General features: G+C 36.7%; 1 protein-coding gene across 5 annotated transcripts in view; it reads right to left on the minus strand.

Moving 5' to 3' along the window:
- MTF2 (metal response element binding transcription factor 2) overlaps positions 1-12,339 on the minus strand; it is a 61,408-nt gene extending 49,069 nt beyond the window's left edge. For 2 of the 5 annotated variants that reach the window (XM_081055983.1, XM_081055981.1), the window contains exon 1: positions 12,087-12,339. Coding sequence is in view for 2 of the 5 variants with exons in the window: in XM_081055981.1 (XP_080912107.1) it covers positions 12,087-12,091 (5 nt within the window). In the remaining 3 variants the exon portion in view is untranslated. The remainder of the gene's footprint in view (positions 1-12,086) is intronic. The other 3 variants (XM_081055984.1, XM_081055982.1, XM_081055985.1) reach the window with 3 other exon arrangements.
- Between the last annotated feature and the right edge of the window lie 827 nt (positions 12,340-13,166).

Here is a 13,166-nt window from a genome sequence, read left to right on the forward strand (position 1 = left end):
TTTGCAGAAATTTACAGACTGATCCTAAAATTCATATAGAAAAGCAAGGAACCCAGAACATCCAAATATTGAAAAAAACAAAATCAGAGGACTCACTTCCAATTTCGAAATTTAACACCAAGCAGTAGCAATCAAGACGTTATGATGCAGACATAAGGACACATATATAAATGGAATAAAACTGAGAATCCAGAATCAAACCCTTACATTTATGATCAATTGTTCTTTGAAAAGATTTTCAAAACAATTCAGTCAGAAAGAAGAGTCTTTAACAAATGGTTCTAGGAAAATGGTGTTCACATGTAAAAGAATGAAGATGGACACCTACCTCATACCATATGCACAAATTAACTAAGAACAGATCACAGACTAAATGTAAGAGCTAAAACTACATTTTTTTGTTTGATTTTTGTTTTTTTAAGATTTTATTGGGGAAGGGAGAACAGGACTTTATTGGGAAACAGTGTGTATTTCCAGGACTTTATTGGGGAACAGTGTGTTTTTCCCAGGACCCATCAGCTCCAAGTGCAGTTGCAGTTATTCAATCTTAGTTGCAGGGGGGCGCAGCCCACCATCCCTTGCAGGAGTCGAACCAGCAACCTTGTGGTTCAGGGCACGCACTCCAACCGAGCCATCCAGCCGCCTGGGAACTCAGTGGCAGCTCAGTGGCAGCTCGTTGTCTTCATTCTAGTTTCGGAGGCAACCCTATTACCCAGAGTTCACACTCTAATCAACTGAGCCACCCATCTGGCCCCACGTAATTTTTTAAAAGCATAGGAGTAAATCTTTGTGACATTGTATTAGGCAATGTTTTTCTTAGCTATGATATCAAAGCACAAGCAAAAACAGAAAAAGGGATAAATTGAACTTCATCAAAATTAAAAACTTTTGTGCTTCAAAGGACATCACCAAGTGAAAAGACAACCCACAGAACGGGAGAAAATAACTGCAAATCATACATCTGATAAGGGACTTGTATCCAAAACATATAAAGAAAGAATGTTTACAACTCAACAATAAAAATGTAAATAATTCAATTTTTTTACATGGGCAACGGACATGAATAGGCAGTTCTCCAAAGATATACAAAAGGTCAATGACTGCATGGAAAAGATGCTCAGTATCATCAGCCATGAGGTAATGCAAATCAAAACCACAATGAGATACCACTGTACACCCACTAGGATGGTTATAATAAAAAAGGCCCAAGTACTGGCAAGGATGTGGAGAAACTGAAATCCTCATCATTGCTGACACTGTAAAGGGTACCGGCTCTTTGGAAGTTTGGCAGCTCCTCAAGATGTTAAATACAGGTATCATCTGACCCAGCAATTCCAATCTTACGTACCCAAGAGAAATGGAAATACATGTCCACACAGACCCTATACACGAACGTTCATAGCAGCATTATTTATAATAGCCAAAAAGTGGAAAGAACTGTCCATTAACTGATTAATAATGCAGGATATCCATACAATGAAATATATTTTGGCCATAAATAGGAATGAAGTACAGAAAAATGCTACAACATGGATGTACCTTGAAAACATTATGCTAAATGAAAGAAGCTACACACAAAGGCCACAACACAAACTGTTTAATTCCATTTATATGAAATGTCCGGGATAGGCAAAATATAAACACAGAAAGCGGATTAGTGGTTGTCAAGGACTAGATGGGGAAGAGGAGTGGAAAGTGAATACTTATTAGTACCGGGATGCTTTTAGGGGTTACAAAATGTTCTAAACTTAGATAATGCTGATGATTACAAACTATAATTTTTTTTAAACCCACAGAATTGTATACTTTAAAAGGGTGAATTATAATGGCATATGAAATATCTCATTAAAGCTGTTATTTTTTTTAAGTGATTCATAAGAAGCCAACAGGAAAATGTTCTAGGAATACCTTAATCCAATGTACTTCACTTATACTTTCCTTTTTGTGTTGCTACAAGAATGATGCATAAAAGCTGTCTTTTAATCAGCATAAAATGAAAATGTTACATGATAAGCATTGTGTTCCAGCTTGATTGGCAGGGCTTTTTCTTTCTTGGTGATACATCAAATAATGGTACATCTTGCAATTGATGGCATCCTATATTTGATGAAATATAAGTGTTTCTCTGAGAGCTGTAACAAGTACCTTGGCAGATGACATTTTTCATTTTATGTAATTATTTTAATGTGTATTAAAAATACGTTTAATACTAAATTGATGGTTATTCCTGAAAGCTAAATGAGTTAAAGTTAATATAAAGAAAATGTTAAATAAATAATAAAGACAATACTCAGATATGGCAAGAAAGAATGTTGGCAACTAAATTACTTACGTTTAGGAAACACAACAGTAAAAAGAAAGTCTAAAACACTTTAAAATATAAAATGCTTTCTCAAACTAACCTTTCTCAGACAATCCTCATTCCCACTTCCCAACAACCCAATCACAATTAATTCATTATCTCTCATTATTCCTGAGAGATGAGGTTGTCTAGCAACAGACCACAAAGGGCTTTATTTGTCATGCTTGGAACTCATAAACAAGTATTTCTCAATCTTTTATTTTTTTTCAACCTTGGCCCAATGCTCCTGAAAACCCCAATCACAGCAACTCACTACAGCATTAGTCCTTTCCTTCCCTCCTCCCCTTTGTTGAGGGTGGGGAAGAAATGATTTTTAAATCTACTTCCCCATGTTACTGAGATGCCACCATTTTTGAGCAGCATCTCAAGAATTGGTTGCTTCCTCTACATCTAAACCATCATTAGTATGACCAGCAACTGGGAGGGAAGGAAGAAAAATGAGTGTTCAACTAACAAAAAAAGTGTGACGAGAACTTCTAAGATTTGGTCTTAGCAACTTTCAAATATGCAATAAGCATTAATTAGTCACCATGCTATACATTACATCCCTGTGACTTATTTATTTTAAACTGGAAGTTTGTACCTTTTTGACCCACTTCACCCATTTTGCCAGCACCTCGCCTCCAACCTCTGGCAATCACCAATCTGTTTTCTGTTATCTGTGAGCTCGGTCTTTGCTGTTGTTTTAGATTCCACATATAAATGAAATTATATAGTATCTGTCTTTCTCTGACTTCTTTCTCATTATATTTCTTATTATAATTCCCTCAAGGTTCATCCATGTTATCATAAATGGAAAGAATTTGTTCTTTTTTATGGCTGAATAATATTCCACTGTACACATACACATACATTTTCTTTATCCATTTATCCATCAATGGACACCAAGGCATATTACTTTAAGAAATACTACCCTATTAAAAGTTGGCTTCTTATGAATCACTTCCATATCTTGACTATTATAAATAACGCTGCAATAAACAGAAGTGTATATATCTTTTCGAGTGTTTTCGCTTTCTTTGGTTAACTATCCAGGAAGTGGAATTGCTAGGTGATACGCAGTTCTATTTTTAATTTTTTGAGGAAACTCTTTATTGTTTTCCATAGTAGCTGCACCAATTTACAAGCCCACCAACAGTGTGCAAGGGTACTCTTTTCTCCACATCCTCACTAACATTTGTTATTTGTCTTTTTGATAACAGCCATTCTAACAGATGTGAGGAAAAATTATTTGTAAAATAGTAATGAAAGAAAAGGAGACAGGCTGAAAGGAGACAGGAATCTTCAAAAGGAGACTTTTGAAGTACTGATTTTTAAAAATCCTAAATTCATATGAAATTGCACAATACTAAACACAGAAGACCCCATAAGCACCCAACGAGTAAAATTAAGTTACCTACACAGGAATGAGAATCAGACTTAGAATTAGACTCTAAAGAGCAACACTAGATTGTAGAAGACAAGGGAGCAATACCACAAAATTATGAAGAAAAATAATGTTCAAACTAGCAACCTATATCAACCAAACTAATTTTTTTTAAATGAAGCCACATAAACTAAATTATAAGATCTTAAGCCGAAACTTGAGGATTTGGCTCTAGCAAAATAAGAAAGTATCACCCAAGAAAGAAAAAACATGGGATGCAAGAATCAGTGCTTCCAACCCAAAAAGCAACACAGGCAGTCCCAGAATGGCAGCCATGAAAAAGACCTAGACAGCAACCAATCTGGATTAAGATGAAAGGAAAGAGGGTCCCCATAGAGAGGTGTTTGAGGAAAAAGGATTTTACAAACTACACAGCATATAAGACACTAGAAAAACTTGACAGATAAGAGAAAGCAGAGAAAATATGAAAAAGTTAGAAATTTTAGGGGAAAAAATGTTTTAAGAAAGGAACTGCAATCCCAGTACTATAAGGTTCTGCAGAGAAGGGTTACTTAGTCAAAATAACAGAAAAGATGTTTATCACTTTTTAACGTTTACAATCAGCCTATAAAAGAGCACAGGTAATTATGGTTAAGAACAGATTAAATGTTATCAAATTTAAAAATACAAAAGCACAGTAAAGATGACAAAAATTGAGAGGTGGAAGGAGGAAGAGAAACCAAGTAAAGGCAGGGACTTTAATTTAAACACTCACCTTACAAAGGGGAGAAATAAAGTCTAGAGTTGATGGAACAAGAAAAAAGATTTAAGTTTAAAGTTACTGAACTAACCAATAGAAAACCCCAAAACTGGAAAGGGGATGAGATGTATGGCATAAATGAACTGAATCTTGTATTACAGCAAGAAGGCCTTTATACAGCAGGATGTCTCAAGTTGAAATGAATCAAATGGTAGTGGAAAAGTATTATGTAGCATGATGGAGGTAATAACCAAAGAAATATAACACTTAAAAATTAAAGTGATTTCCTCTCAAAGCAGGACTCAGGAAGGCCCAAAGACTGTATTGTAGCTTTTCACTTTAAACTGCTCGCCTTTCCGTACTTTGATATTTTTAGTCAAAATACATGCATTATTCCAATTAAGGAAATTTTACAGTGTGTAATGAAATGAAAAAACATGCTTAGAAGTAAGACAATGAGACAAGACAAAAGCATTTTTGGTAGCTGTCTGAGGGATATAAAATCCTTTTAAAGTTTTTCTACTATTTAAATTTTCTAAAATGAGTGAATGTATAGAAAAATAATAATTTTTATTACTAATACTTTGAGAGCTGAAGAAGTTGAAATCATTTTTTCAAGGAGCATGGCTACTTAAAAAGGAGAAGACTACATACATCTAGAGCAGGGGGGTCCAAACTGCGGCCCATGATCCACTGTTAATTGGCCCGCAGCAAATTCCAAAAATATATTTAGTTTACTTAAATAAACCAGGTGAGGCAATACGTACTTCACCTCGAGAGAGTGGCCCAGCTGTTTGTGTATTTTACCGCATATGGCCCTTGGTAAAAAACGTTGAAAAAAGTTTGGACACCCCTGATATAAGGGAAAAAGACTAGCCTTGTATCACAGAAGGTACCTTTCTTCTGATACGAGGAAGGGTGCATTTATAGTTAAGTTGGTAGATGTGAAGATAGGAAGTGGACAGTTCATATCTGAAAGCCTCACATTTTTTTCTATAAAGAGGCAAAAAATATGCTTAAAAAGAGGCCAGGAATGCTAAACACCCTGGATTGCATAAAACCATCCTAACTCCCTACAGAAATAGATTCGATTAGCAGGTCTCAAGGTATGGTCTCTGGGGACCTACAAGGTCTACAAGGTCACAGCTAGTTTCAAAATAATACTGAGGTATTTGCCTTTTTCACTCTCCTTCTCCCACGAGTGTAGAGTGGAATTTTCCAGAGACTAAATAAACATGTGATGATTTCGCTCTGAAGACTAATGGTAGGTACACATATGTACTCTTGTTTTTAAACTTCCTGTTTTAATTTCTAACACAGTAAATGTTGATAAAAATAACCTACATAAAAAGTTCTTAGAGTATTCAATAATTAAGAGTACATACTGGTCCTGAGACCAAAAAGTTTGAGAATCACTGCACTAACAAATACTATAAGAATGTTCTAAATTATTTTCAATCTTTGCAAATAACCACTTTTGTTTGTTCCTCTCTTATGAGCAGGAATAAAACTCTTAAAACAAAACAACTGAGAATAACATCATATTCTTCAGCCTGTTTTTGAGAAAGAAAAATCTAAGTAATGGATTTAGACAACTGCCAAAAGTGGAAAAGACTCTCTAAGACCTAGAGAAAAACAGAAAAAAGGACACTCAGGAGGAACTTTGACTTTGGGAAGGATTCTTTACCCCCAACCTAACCTAAAGGAAAAATAGGGCCCACTGTTTTCATTATAATCTAAAATCTTATTTTAGTTTTAGGAAGTACATGGAGAGAAGTGCAAATTAAAACCACAATGAGCTACCAACTCACACCTGTCAGAATGGCCATCAAATCAACAAACAAGTGTTGGCGAGGATGTGGAGAAACTGTGGGTGGGATTGCAAATTGGTGCAGACACTATGGAAAACAGTATGGAAACTCCTCAAATAATTAAAAATAGAACTACCTTATAACCCAGCAATTCCACTTCTAGGTATTTATCCAAAGAAATTCAAAACACTAATTCAAAAGTGCCCATCAATAACAACTGGATAAAGAAGGTGTGGTACCTGTATACAATGGAGTATTACTTGGCCATAAAAAGAATGAAATCTTACCATTTGGGACAACATCGATGGACCTAAAAAACATTACACTAAGTGAAATAAGTCAGACAGAGAAAGACAAATACCATATGATTTCGCTTATATGTGGAATCTAAAAAACAAATCAAATGAACAAACAAAACAGAAAAAGACTCAGATAACAAACTGATGGTTGACAGATGGAGGAAGGTTCGGAGGCTGGGTGAAAAAGGTGAAGGGATTAATAAGCACAAATTGGCACTTACAAAATAGTCAAGGAAAAGTAAAGTACAGCATAGGAAATATAGTCAATAATATTTAATAACTATATATGGCGCCAAGTGGGTGCTAAACTTATCAAGGGAATCACTTTGTAAGTTATATAAATGTCTAACCACCATGCTGTACTCCTGAAACTAACATAATATTGAATGTCAAGTGTAATTGAAAAAAATTAAAATTAAAAAAATAGAAAATAAAGTACATGGAAGGTCATTTACTTCCTAGCTAATGAAAACAATCCCTGCGTATAATATCCCTAGCCTCTGCTGAAAGGAGAATTCTTTATCTTGTAACAACTAAATGCAATTTCATGAAACATTTAACAGTCCACAAGTTTCCCAGGCTACAAAGTTCCATTAACTACAAGTACTTTATTAACACCAATTTTAAAGATTTTAAGTGAGTGTGATGGAAACAGTACAAAAATATTTTTCTTTTTTATTTCAAGTATGAAAAACATGTCTATTATTAGTCTGTCCTTTGTACAGCTTAGTAATGTTTTAGTAAGAATTGTGAGTTTCTAATCCTGACCCTCAAACAAAATCTAGTACTTCTTAACTCTGGCTGCAAAACAAAATAAAGTGAGAAAAATTATAAAACACAAAAATATACAAAAACCCATACCAAACCTTGAGTTTGAATCTCTAGGGTATGAGTTCTAAGTAACTGGTCTTGTTTGCTTTGGTTTTTTTACTTTATTTTATTTTTTATTTCAAGCGGTGATTCTGGTACTTATTTAATGTCAATTAGAACTCTGTAAGGTTGGTCAGCAATTTATAAAACATCCCAAAATACCAAGGGCTAGTATTTTTCAGACTTTAACTAAATATGGTTTTTAAAACATGTACATTTGGTTAAGTAACACTTCTAAATGTATTATATGCAACAAGGTACATGGTAGTTTAATTAACATGTTTGAAATCATAATTATGAATAGGGCAAAATAAACTACCCACTATTCGACATACTCATCATCTGGGCAGTTTTTCGTGGATAGGCTTCATCATAGGTATACACTGCTCTCTTGTTCTATGTAATAACTATTCTGGGAAATGATTTTCAAGATTTTCACTATACAATTATATTGCACCTCAAGTTTATAAAGTGCTTTCTCCTGTATTTTCCTTCTTTGTCCTCCCAGCAATAAGACAGGTGGGTAACATCTCCATTTTATAGGTTTAAAACACACACACACAAAAAAAACCTAAAGCTGCTGCTGAGGTAGCAGATTAAACACTGACCCAATCTTCTGAGTATATATTGAGTACTTTCCACAAGACAACTGTGTCTTACATTCCTCCCATGACCAAAAAAGTTGTGGGAGCTTTTTCTGCAATATAAACTTCAATAGAAGGGTAGAGAAAGACAAAAACTCATCTTTAGTTTGTTCTGGCACCTGGCTGACTGAAATCAAACAAATTCGACCTGTTCTTGGATATGCCTGCTTTGGTCTATTTTGTTTTCCTAATACTTACTTTTTAATTGAACAAATGTTTTAGTTTGAGATAACTGTAGGTTCACATGTAGTTTTAAGAAATGTTTAATAGATTCTGTGTAACTTTTACCCAATTTCCGGAAATGGTACTATCTTTGAAAACTATAGAATAACATGACAACCAAAATATTTATCTCAATATAGTGAAGATACCAATATTTCCATCATCACAAGGATCCCTCACACTGCCCTGTTCCCAATTTTCAAATCCTCATATTAGGCAACATTTGGAAGCACATACTCATTAGGTCCTGACTCAGTTTTACCCACTCAAAATACAAAAGCTATCTTCTAAAACCATTAAAAAACAACTTTATATTACACGAAGTGTTGGTCAAGACTACCATAACATGATTTAAGATTCTTAAGCCACTACTACAATATCCCTTACAGAATGGGATTTTCAAGCTAAGCCTTCAGTTTTAGCTTTATGAAGCAAAATTTTAAAAATATTTAACTGATATGCATATTGTAGGATTCCATTTATATGAAGTTCTAAACAAAATTAATCTAAAGCGAAAAATATCAAAACAGTAGTTGGGAAGGGAAATGGCTGAGAACGGCTATACGTGAGCTTTCTGGGAAAAGAGAAATACTCTATATACATCTCATATATGATAAGGGTATGAGATGCACAGGTATATCCATTAGTCAAAACTGTGCTGGAATTAGACAACATTTTCTTAGCTATGACATCAAAGCACACGCCAAAAAAAGGGGATAAATTGAACCACATCAAGATTAAAACCTTTTGTGCTTCAAAGGACATCACCAAGTGAAAAGACAACCCACAGAACGGGAGAACTGCAAATCACATATCTGATAAGGGACTTGTATCCAAAATATATAAAGAAAGAATTGCCTACAACTCAACAATAAAAAGATAAATACAATTTTTTTTACATGGGCAAAGGACACGAATAGACAGTTCTCCAAAGGTATACAAAAGGTCAATGACTGCATGGAAAAGATGCTCAACATTATCAGCCGTGAGGGTAACGCATATCATTGGTTAGAGATATATGAAACGGGCATGTATACAAAAAAGTTCATTATACTATTTCTGTTCACTTTGTATATATTTGATTTTCCTTAATAACTTTTATTATTTAAAAAAGTAACTTTTTAAAAAAAATAAAGTAAACTAACATCCACTTTTGCTGTCTTTCAACAAAGGAAACATTCTTCTATCTTAAAAAGCCCACAGAAGGTACTACTTTCAATATTCTTCAGCAATGTTATATGAAAACAGAGAGATGACAGAAGACATGATATGTGGCAAAAATGAAGACTACTTCATCTTGAAAATGGACAAAAAGAATTTAAATTCCCTTAATTCTAAGACAGTTCCTTACCCTTGGGTTCCTGGATTTCCATGGTTAGTGATGTGACAATTCCTAATAAATGGATGCAATAACCCTTAATATTATGCTGTCCAATACAGCAGCCACTAGTTACATATGGCCATTCAAATTTTAGTTTTAATTTAATTAAATTATACATTTAGTTCTCGGTCAGTGTTCAACATCCATATGTGGCTATTGGCCTGCATACTGAGTAGAGCAGATATAGATTACCGCCATTGGTACAAAAGTTCCGTTGGGCAGCACTACCCTAATACATAAAAAATATCCAAAGGGAAATTTCCACATTCCAATTTGGGGTTGTTATACTGTATCAATAAACAAATCCCGAAAAACAGAGGAAATGAAGCATGAAAATATTAACCAAGGAATATAATTCATTTTAAGTTTACTAACTTAAAAAGTGGCTGAATTTTACTTTCAGAACCACCAAGCTACTCTAGATGTTGGCCATGGCAACTCCTCAGAGGCAAATTTCTCCATGTGTTAAAATAGAGTATCACCAGTTTCCTAATGTCAGATGTAAAGATTATGATGAAATATAAATAGAGCAAATTATCCTTTCAAAGATCTAATGAAAAGGTGTATTTATAATCCACGACATCAAAGCACCCATAGCAAAATACATAGAATAAAATCCCTCTCCAAAACTGAGCTCTGAAGCAACAGGCATAATTAAAAGGATGATTAAATATATTGTGTTTATCTAGAATAAAAGTTTAACCAGATGATTTCTATACTTCTAGTTCAAAAATTGTGTACACTTTCAATTTGACAGGTATAGATTTCTGTTAATGCCTATTAACATGAATATGCAGTATCAGGAAACAGGTGCACTCCTAATTCAAATATTTTAGAATATTTTTAGTACTTTAAAAAAACTGAAGGTGAGCAAATTTAAAATGTGAATTATACATTTTTACATTTAGGAACCTAAAAAGACAGAAACAAAAATTTTCACCTACTATTCCCTCTCAAGCTATCACTGCGAATGCTTGGAGTGTGAATAACATTCCAAATATCAAGAACAGAATGCTCTATGTTAAGAAATTGAAAATGAACTCTTTCCTTGCCAAAACTACTGGGCACCTAAAATGGCTCCATTTAAAGTATTTTCAAACCTTTGAAAAGGTCACTTTAGAATTTGAGTTCATTTTACTTTATCCACATTAAATATATTTAAATTCACTGTGTTGGCAATCCACTGCCAAAAAAGGAATTCTCAAGAGAATGAAAACATGGAAATTGAAACCAGCCTGCAGGCAAGGTACACAGGAGGGTCACATGGAATCAATCTAAAGGAGAAAGTTACTACTACGGGAGCATCTGGAGTCAAATTAAATCAGGCACTATTTACATATTTCTAATTCTGTACTGACTCCACATGCTTTCTTATGTTATACATAGGCCTACCTTAGTTTTCGTATTTGAATTAGTCCATGGGTTCTACCTTTAAAGTTAAATGCTTAAAATATAGACTAACATTCCATATCCCTTTTCCCATTGTTCACAAACCCTTACTGCTCGTCAAAGCACCCCCATAAATCCATCTGTTCCCTCTAGTTGCTTCCAAAGAAAAATTCTAGCAACCAAGGACACCAGATTGTAAAACACTGTCAGAGTTAAGAGTTCTGGCATAATCAAAATATGTTAAGAAATCTTGGCAAATTAGTTGAAATTTCTTAAACCGTAATTAACTCAGTTGTAAAAATGAACACAAGAATACAAATCTCTAACCGAGGGATATGACTTAATGTAATTAAACAGAACAACTGACTCAGATTTTTAGTGCGCTCTAAATGTAGGGTGCCTCTCCCCCACCTCACACTTTCTCTTCCACTTCTTCCCTTTAAGCTTTCGGGGTTTGCTACCAGGCTCCACTCAGTGTTCCCCTTATCCTCGTACTCCATCGTGCCCTTCCACTCTACCCCCATGCTCCCAATTCCACACAATTCCATCACCTTCCGTTCCAAGCTGCTCCTTCCCTTTGCGCCCCCTAAGGTCCCAGGCAATCCCTTCACTTTGCACCCCACATCTCCTTCGGTCCGTATTTCCCAACGGCTCCTTCATCACCAGGTTCATCCTGCCCCTCCAACCGTCTCCCGCCCCCAGGTTCCTTCCTGCCCCTCCAAACACAGCTTCCCCGCCTAAACGTTTCATCTTGTTCCTCCAGCCGACTTCCCCAACGCCCAGCTCCCTCCTTGAGTCCCTATTTTCTCCAACACCCAACTGACTACTCTTTTCCATCCATTCTTTTCAACATACACACACCACAGCCTCCACCCCCCCCACCTCGAGCCTCCATCTTTCCCTTTTATACTTGCTTCCTTTCTTCCTCCCCACCCCCCCAGCTCCTCCGGAAGAGCCTGGTTCCCAGGCGAAGGTCTCTCACCTCATTCGGTCACTTCAGTGGTGCCAACCGCTTCATACAGGAAAAAAACAACCAATCACGTCCCCGTGGGCGCTTCCCCTGCGAGTCCAGCACTTACTGGGCACCCGCCCCACCGGACACCCCGCACATACACACGCACAAACCGAGGTCCAGGGGACGAGGGTTGGGGGTAAGACTGAACGTTCTTACACCGGCCTTAAACACAGCCCACTTCGCTACAGCCCTTCGCCATTTTGGTTTCCCGCGGACTGGCGGTGCATTCTGGGAGCGCGGAGCGACTCCGGGGCCGAATGGCAGCTCTCCAGGGCCGCGAGGGGGCGGGGACTCTGCGGCGAGCGCGGAAGGACACCGCGCCCTGCGTCCCGGGCCGGGGCTGAACAAAGAAGGACTCTTTAACGTTACGGCGGCACTGAGTCCTTCCGCCGCCGGTGCTAACACAATAGTGAGCGCTGCGCTCCCGGCCGTCGGCCGGGGTACAGCTGTTTCTGCTATAAAGGAAAGCGCCGTGTCTAACTCTCCACTTTCTTCTCCGGAGAAATAGGGTGTTGCTCGCCACATCTTGCCGTGCCGATTTCCTTGGAGAATACCTTAGATAAAGTACGTTTCTTCTGTCTTCACCCTGAGGCCTGCTCTTCAATTTCCTTCCGCGGACAGGAGACCTTGGATGTCAGAACGAAATTTGTTCGCCGGTTATGGTCCGGCCCCAAATTCCTTCTAATCAGGAGCTGCTTCTATAGAAGATGTTCGGACTTTCTTTTCCCCTGACGATGAAAGGTTTATCTGCTTTACAGATCCTTCTTAATTGTCATGAAACCGGAGAAGAAGAGCGTGCAAAGTGGCTTAGTTTAGGAATGGAGAACTTTCTCATACTAGGGCTGGCCTGACCCTAAGCCTGCCACTATGCTGCTGCCGACGGGGGTCTCAAGTGACAAACTGAGGGTGCATGCTGTCTCTCTGAATTATACGTAGATACAACCCAGCGCCTGTTAGTAGCTACGTGTGATACCTTTGTTTATAACTTTGTCATAATATTTGTTTAATTATTTTATGTTTTTGTCTCCTATTACAACAAAGGGATAA

The sequence above is a fragment of the Rhinolophus hipposideros genome (genome assembly GCF_964194185.1).
Source record: "Rhinolophus hipposideros genome assembly, chromosome: 8".
Classification (NCBI taxonomy): domain Eukaryota; kingdom Metazoa; phylum Chordata; class Mammalia; order Chiroptera; family Rhinolophidae; genus Rhinolophus; species Rhinolophus hipposideros.